Source organism: Festucalex cinctus, chromosome 4 (assembly GCF_051991245.1).
Source record: "Festucalex cinctus isolate MCC-2025b chromosome 4, RoL_Fcin_1.0, whole genome shotgun sequence".
Lineage (NCBI taxonomy): Eukaryota > Metazoa > Chordata > Actinopteri > Syngnathiformes > Syngnathidae > Festucalex > Festucalex cinctus.
The window spans coordinates 20,281,506-20,289,649 of record NC_135414.1 but is presented as its reverse complement, the minus strand read 5'-3'; the positions used below and the strand labels follow the sequence as shown (position 1 = coordinate 20,289,649).

General features: G+C 42.8%; 1 protein-coding gene across 5 annotated transcripts in view; it reads left to right on the top strand.

The window, feature by feature from the left end:
- Window positions 1-465: 465 nt before the first annotated feature.
- The window catches only part of LOC144017720 (protocadherin-9-like), a 156,795-nt gene continuing 149,116 nt past the window's right edge, over window positions 466-8,144 (top strand). For 4 of the 5 annotated variants that reach the window (XM_077519595.1, XM_077519593.1, XM_077519594.1 and 1 more), the window contains exons 1-2: window positions 466-887; window positions 1,823-4,939. In XM_077519595.1, the coding sequence (XP_077375721.1) occupies window positions 1,904-4,939 (3,036 nt within the window). In that variant the 5' untranslated portion in view covers window positions 466-887; window positions 1,823-1,903. Of the gene's footprint in view, window positions 888-1,822; window positions 6,186-8,144 lie in introns of all 5 variants that reach the window. The other variant, XR_013283233.1, reaches the window with a different exon arrangement.

Genomic DNA, 8,144 nt, shown 5'->3' with positions numbered 1-8,144 from the left:
ACGTTTTTTGGAAAGTGATTCAGACTGATGCATTTTTGCACATCCATCCCAATTAGAGTTTCTTACCCTACGACAGCCTAACAGGTTGACTTTTCCTTTGATTTTGATGCACCTTGTGTAAATCACTAGCATACCTCACCATATCTTAATTTTAGAAATAATATCCTCAACAGCTCCTTTATCGTCATAATCGTCACCCCACTCTCTCTTTTTTTTGGGGGTGGTTATGGTGAAATGTCTCCGCAGCCTGCAGCATCTTCGCGGAGCATCCCATCGCGCACAGCCCTCGGATTGGCAATAAGTGACGTTTCGGCGGGCCAATCTTGTTCGCATTCCGCTTCCCGACGCGGCTGAACGAGAGCCGGCTTGACCAATGGAGGTGGTTCGGCGGGGTGAGTGGGCGTCCGTGTATACTTCACCGCCCCTCCCGTGGCTGGGTGGAAGAGAGAGAGCAAGAGAGTTTGAAGCAAGATATCCAGCCCGGTGAGTGAGAGCGCAAGGATGAGTGGCGCGTAAACGTTGCGCATTGGTGTGACATTGAACGCCTCTTGTTTGAATTTTGCAGCAACAAGGAGGACAAAATCGGACATTGTACACCTCTTTTTTGGGCCTTCGTTATACCTCTTCAAAGCCATGAGCTTCATGCCAGGGTTGAGTGACAATGAAGCCCCATGGACTTGAAACATGAGGGAATAAGAGTGGTCGTCTTGCGTTCGTCTCGCCGGCGCCTCGCACGTTTGCAGCTCCTAAGTGCATTTTTTTTTTTTCACGGGACGTCAACAGGGAGCTGAGCATTGATTTTGGGAGACGTTTTAATGGAAGACACCGCAAACCACTGACCACCTGGCTGCTGGAAGATGAGACGCTGATCGCCGCAAGAGCCGCAGGTCACACGCTTAAATCCTTACCATTAGTGAAGTTAAATTGGGGTAGAAATAACTGAGGGACATATATTGTTTGTGCAACTCAATTTTCATTTATTTATTTATTTATTTATTTATATTGTTACTATTGGCTTGTTTTCCCGGACCTAATTGCCAATGCCGACATAAGAGGAGATCATGCGAGGACTATATTCCAAATTTTCTCTAGTGATATTGCTTATTTTGGTTATGTAAACTTGATGAATGCACTTCAGATTCCCAATGAGCATTCAACATCTTTAATGATGTGTTTGTGGGCAATCAGGAGCCAATTTAAGCTCTTTAATTTGGGCTATTTGTGTTTAATTAAAACTATAAGAAGAGCAGGCAATGTTCAACCAATGTTTTAAAAAAAGTCGCAACTTTTTTTTTTTTTTGTAATGGTGTCGAAATGGAGAAGCACGCATGCACAAATGGCCACTAAATGGTTGATGCAGTGTGTTATTATGTTGATTTTATCTAAATTGTTCTGTCAAACGTTTTGGCAATAAATAAATAAATAAATAAGTAAATAAATAAATAATCCAAACATTATTCATGAAGGTGTTTAGAATATTTTTTTTTTAGATGTGTTTATTTTTTCAATTTGTTGATGTGAAGTCTAAGTGGGGTTTACAAAGTGTTCTAAAACTTCAACAAAGTCATTATAATGTGTACAGCACACTATAATAGCATTTAAAATCTTGTAATAACTGTTGAATCATGTGTGTAAGTTCTTAAAAAACAAACATTGATGAGCGTAATATCCTCATTGAAAAGGTGGAGCAAATTAAGATGAGACCCATTGTTTTTATGTATGTAAGTTAAATGGTTGGGGTAGTGTGTGTGTGTGTGTCATTTTGATGTGATCACTTTGCCTTTTAAAGTATTGACTGAAAGCATTCTCCGTGTATTTTTAGGGTTTGGATGATTCCTTTCACCAGTGAGAAGTCTACTACTGCAGTTTCTTAGAAAGAAACATTTGCCTCACTTCGTCTGTCATGGATCTAAAAGACTATTACCTGTTGGGTGCTTTGCTTGCCTGCATATGGTTAGATCCTTCAATAGCTCAAGAACTCATCTACCCCATCAGGGAGGAGCTGCAAGAAAATGTCCTCATTGGAAATATACCAAGGGACCTTAACATCTCCCATACGAATGCTGCCACAGGAGCAAGTGCTAATCTTGTGTACCGATTGGTCTCCAAAGCAGGCGATAACCCTCTGGTCCGCGTTCTGAGCAGCACTGGTGAAATATTCACCACATCAAACCGAATAGATAGGGAGAAGCTCTGCCCCGGTCCCTCCTTTGAGGACAGCGAATGCTCCTTTGAAATTGAAGTGGTCATCCTGCCTAATGATTATTTCAGGCTGATTAAAATCAAAATAATCGTCAGAGACACAAATGATAATGCACCCATGTTTCCATCCCCTGTGATCAACATCTCCATCCCAGAGAACACGCTCATTAACAGTCGCTTTGCTATTCCTTCGGCCACTGACCCAGACACTGGTCCAAACAGTGTGCACAAATATGAGCTGATCAATGGGCAAAGTGCCTTTGGCTTAGACATAGTGGAAACGCCTGAGGGGGAGAAGTGGCCGCAGCTCATCGTGCAGCAGAATCTGGACAGAGAGCAGAAGGATACGTACGTGATGAAGATTAAAGTGGAGGATGGTGGCAGCCCGCAGAAATCCAGCACTGCCATTCTGCAAGTTACTGTGACAGATGTCAACGATAACAGACCTGTCTTTAAGGAGAGTCAGGTAGAGGTGCATATTCCCGAGAATTCTCCTATTGGCACTTCTGTTGTGCAGCTTCAGGCCACAGATGCAGATGTAGGGCCCAATGCGGAGATTCGATATGTATTTGGGACTCAGGTGTCACCAGCTACAAAGAGGCTGTTTGCACTCAATACGACAACTGGCTTAATCACTGTGCAGAGGCCTCTGGACAGGGAAGAAACTGCAATACATAAGCTCTCTGTTGTGGCTAGTGACGGCAGCCCAAGCCCCGCCAGAGCTGTAATTTCAATAAATGTGACTGATGTTAATGACAATCCCCCTAATATAGACTTGAGATATATAATCAGTCCCATTAATGGCACTGTTTTCCTCTCCGAGAAGGATCCCATCAATACCAAGATAGCCCTCATCACAGTTTCAGACAAAGACACTGACATCAACGGCAAGGTCATTTGTTTCATCGAGAAGGATGTGCCCTTCCATCTCAAAGCTGTGTATGACAACCAGTATCTGTTGGAGACATCTGCCCTGCTCGACTACGAAGGCACCAAGGAATATAACTTCAAAATTGTGGCTTCTGATTCTGGAAAACCAAGCTTAAATCAGACCGCCTTGGTGAGAGTGAGGCTGGAGGATGAAAATGACAACCCACCCATTTTCACTCAACCTGTCATCGAGCTGGCTGTCATGGAGAACAATAAGCGGGACCTTTTCCTCACCACTCTCAGTGCCACGGATGAGGACAGTGGGAAAAACGCAGAGATTGTTTATCAGCTCGGACCAAATGCATCGTTCTTTGATCTTGATCGCAAAACCGGCGTTCTGACTGCATCCAGAGTTTTTGACCGTGAGGATCAGGACAAGTTCCTGTTCACGATAACGGCAAGAGATAATGGCACCCCTCCGCTGCAGACGCAAGCAGCTGTCATTGTAACAGTACTGGATGAAAATGACAACAACCCCAAATTTACACATAATCACTTTCAGTTTTTTGTTTCTGAGAATCTTCCCAAATATAGCACAGTTGGGGTGATAACTGTGACAGATTCTGACGCTGGAGAAAATGCTGCAGTTTCGCTTTCCATTCTGAACGATAACGAAAACTTCATCTTGGATCCTTTCTCTGGCGTTATCAAGTCCAACGTGTCATTTGACAGGGAGCAGCAGAGTTCTTACACTTTTGATGTCAGGGCTGTGGACAGCGGTAGGCCTCCCTGCTCCTCAGCTGCCAAGGTGACCATCAATGTCATTGATGTGAACGACAACACACCCATTGTCATCTATCCCCCATCTAACACATCTTTTAAACTGGTCCCACTGTCCTCCATCCCTGGATCTGTGGTCGCCGAGGTGTTTGCAGTAGATGGCGATACAGGGATGAACGCTGAATTGAAATACACCATTGTGCATGGCAACAACAAGGGTCTGTTCAGGATTGACCCAGTCACTGGGAATATCACTCTAGAGGAGAAGCCAGCAGTGAGCGATATAGGATTACACAGATTAGTGGTCAACATCAGTGATTTAGGATATCCAAAATCCCTCCATACTCTGGTGCTGGTATTCCTTTATGTCAATGATACTGTGGGTAACTACAGTCTAATCAATGATCTCATCAGGCGTAGGATGGAAACCCCGATTGAACGCAACATCAGCGAAAGCAGTGAAACTTATCAAAGTGGGGACTATTTAACAATAATGATAGCCTTTGTGACTGGCGCCTTAGTCGTGATTATTGTTATCTTTGTGACTGTCCTGCTCCGCTGCCGGCACACTTCCAGGTTCAAAGCTGCACAGAGGAAAAAACAGGGGACGGAGTGGATGTCACCAAACACAGAGAACAAGCAAAATAAGAAGAAAAAGCGCAAGAAAAGGAAATCTCCAAAGAGCTCCTTGCTTAACTTTGTTACCATTGAGGGAAACAAACCTGATGATCCTGCCCACGAGCCCATCAACGGAACCATCAGTCTGCCTACCGAACTGGAAGAGCAAGGGATAGGACGCTTTGATTGGAATGCCACACCTACCACCACCTTCAAACCAAGCAGCCCTGACCTGGCCCGACACTACAAATCTGCCTCGCCGCAATCAGCATTCCACCTCAAGGCTGACACGCCAGTCTCGGTAAAGAAGCATCACGTGATTCAGGAGCTCCCACTGGATAACACGTTTGTTGGGGGCTGTGACACCCTTTCCAAGAGGTCCTCCACAAGCTCAGACCACTTCAGTGCCTCAGAGTGCAGCTCCCAAGGAGGGTTCAAGACCAAGGCACCCATGCACACCAGACAGCAGGTAAAAGAGCACTTTTACTGGTCTATAAGTACTGCCTATAACTGCCCTGTTCCACAGTGCTAAAGTGCCAGTTAAAATTTGAGTCTCACACTTAGCTTACTGATGCAACAACAAAGTAAAGGAAGCACACAGATTTTGCAAACGATCAAACTTAAAGATAAAAACAACAACTAACCATCCACCAATTACGGATTTGATGTCACATACATAAATTGGTGGTTCAATCCAAGACTCATGGTTGTGTCATGAAAGTTTGTATTAGTTTCAACTATCAAGATGAAAATGGATGAGTGGCTGCCTTATTTTATGTATTCTGCACCCAGGATAGATCACTGGTTAAAAAACTGTACATTTATCGATTGTGAACCACTGTCCTTTGTGAAAGAAACATTTTTTTCTCGCCTATCTACTCAAACCTGACAACACAACTTTTAATTAAAAAGGTAGAAGACGTTTCACCTCTCATAAAACTCTAGAGCGCATTCATGTTTTTTTTGTTTTTGTTTTTGTTTTGTTTTCTTCAGTGTTCTGGTGTGTACTGTGATATCACACAAGGCTGTGCAACCTTTTTAATACCTGTATGCAATAACAGCAAGTAACAATTAGTCCTCCATAGTGTCAAATGTCTGAATGTCACAGACAGCTTTGCCACATCATCAAAGCCTGAATGAAATTCTTCCTCTCAATGCACACTAACAAACTGAGTGAGGCTTGTCTGGGACTTGATACACATCCAATTCAAAAAGGATTAGCCAATAATGAGCCTCAAATTTAAACATAATCCATGCTGCTTTTTTTCTATCAAAGCCTTATTAATTTTTCTGCTAATAAAGCCTCACTACACAACAAACAGTAATAATCTAATATAACACACATGGACAAATACAGGGAGCAGCAGAGGTGGGGGATGAGAGAGAGGACAAGTGAGAGAGTTGTTCTTGGCTCAGGCTTGACTGGTGGTGGTACTGAACCTGTAGGTGGCAGCGTTGAGCTGCATGGCAGTTCCTGGCACTCCGCCAGCCTGCAGTGGTCCATGCAAGACAAAAAAGAAAGGAGTGAAATCTATGTTGGCGTTCTTAGTGAAATACTCTCTTCTAATGATGCTGAGCCTGCACGGGGAAGATTGATAACGGCAGGTAGAGATGAGAGTGATAAGGTCTAGCCAGGAGAGGAAGAGGAATTACTGGGTTGATGCTGTGCGAGGCTCGATGCCGATGTGAACCTCCGGGTCACTGCATTTGGACTGGTATTTAATGCCTTTTTTTTGCGTGAGAGATAGCAGTCAAAAACGGCATGTTTGCCATCGTTTCCCCGACGCTAGTTAGTGTGAGTGAGTGGCTGGTGGCGGGAGGTGTGGGGGATATGAGACAAGGTGATGACATGGGTGGCTGTGGGCTGTGACAACCAGGATAGCACCTGAGATATGACACTATATAGTAAGCACATCTTCATTGATTCTTGTAGTCATCCTGTGCTATCTGAAAGACTTAGTGGGATCAATAATTGTGACACATGACCAAAAAGGAGTACAAAAATACTATGTACTGTATTTTATGTTGTGCCATTTATAGTGCAAATAATGCAGGCACTTCAGCGCATCTTTTCTCCAATAATCTCGGCTATTTTGTTGTATAAATCTTTTTCTCATCTTCAGATTGTGCCTGATTCTTCTTGACTAGTCTTTTCTCTTGTCTGTTCATTTTGACTTGACCTTAATTTTGTAGTATCACATGGAGTGGTTGGTCAAAAATATTCTGATTGTTATTCCGTTTGTGGAATAGGAATTAAGCAGCAAAATCCATCCGTTTGTAGCCATCTTTGCCACTTGCTGTCGACTGAAAATGACATCACAATTGCTCAGGGCTCAGGTAACGACCAGACATGGCTCATCTGTTTTCTGAAGCTGAGCTGTGATTGATCTTTACCCAAGCCCGGAGCAACTCTGATGTCATTTTCAGTCGACAACAAGTGATCACGCCCTTCGATGGATAAATACGGGTGGATTTTGCTGCTTAACTCATATTCTACAAACGTAATATTGGAATGCTTTAATATTTTTTGGGGGTGAACTAATGACTTCCCTTTCAAGCTATTCTGATTAAGGGAACAATAATTATTAATTGTTGCTCTCCTAGTTTCTAATACCAATCATTGGAGATTGTCACCTTCAAAACAGCTGTTTGTTTTACCGTCATATCAATTTCATGTTCTCTCACTGAGGTATTCATATTTGAGGTTAAATGGCAGCTATTGATTGTGGTAAAATGTTTAGACAGCCCTGGGAGGGGTAAATTTTCAGTGCCCTTCTTGAAACCTAATGTTTATGGAGTTTCTTTTTTTGCAAAGTACAATCATGTGAATGCTTGACCTATGTTATTAATACATTCTCAGACACAAGCAGCCATTTCACAATATAAACCGCAAATGTGGCAAAAAGCGTGATTGGGGAATGTAGTCTTTACATTGTTTCCTCATGAGTAACTAACATCATCAATCACCTCCTTTTGTTTGATGTTGACGTGAAATAAGCAACTAAGCGAACAAGGATGTTTAAAGCAAAGACATGGCTAAAGCTTAGGGGAATAGCTTTTCAATTGATTTTTTTTCCTCCTGGATTGAATAGCCATTCTGTTTCGTCTCTCAGGAGTCACTTCTATGCAGCATCAGCATCAATCAATAAATAAGAAAATTGAAAGCAAATTGATTAACAAGTAGACGGAGAGAGGAGAAAGGTCGCAGCAAAGCATGAAAAATCCACTGCTGGTATTGCCCTCTTCTTTAACAGATAACATTAGGAAAACGAAATAGGAGACATTTTAAGTGGCATCGTCATTCCATGTGGCATTTGAGAGACCCCCAGCCTGCTGATAGCAGTAGGCGCAATCCTTGACTTGTCTGTCTTTTTTTTTTTTCACTTATTATTTATCCTCCAGGGACCGACATAAGCGGAAACAACAGTGAGTAAAAAAGCATAAAAACGCTGTCCTACTTTCACACGGCAACACAAGCTTCTAAGAAAACAAGCGTAATATTGCTGCTGTTTCAGCATCATTCACTTCCTTTCACTATTGTGCATTTCACTGAGTGGTACCTGTACAACATACTGACAAGAACATGGAATCTAATCTCATCCAAAGGCGAGACACATGTATGGTTCACGAGCGTAACGCATGACCAGTTGCTATGCGTCAACCACACACTATAT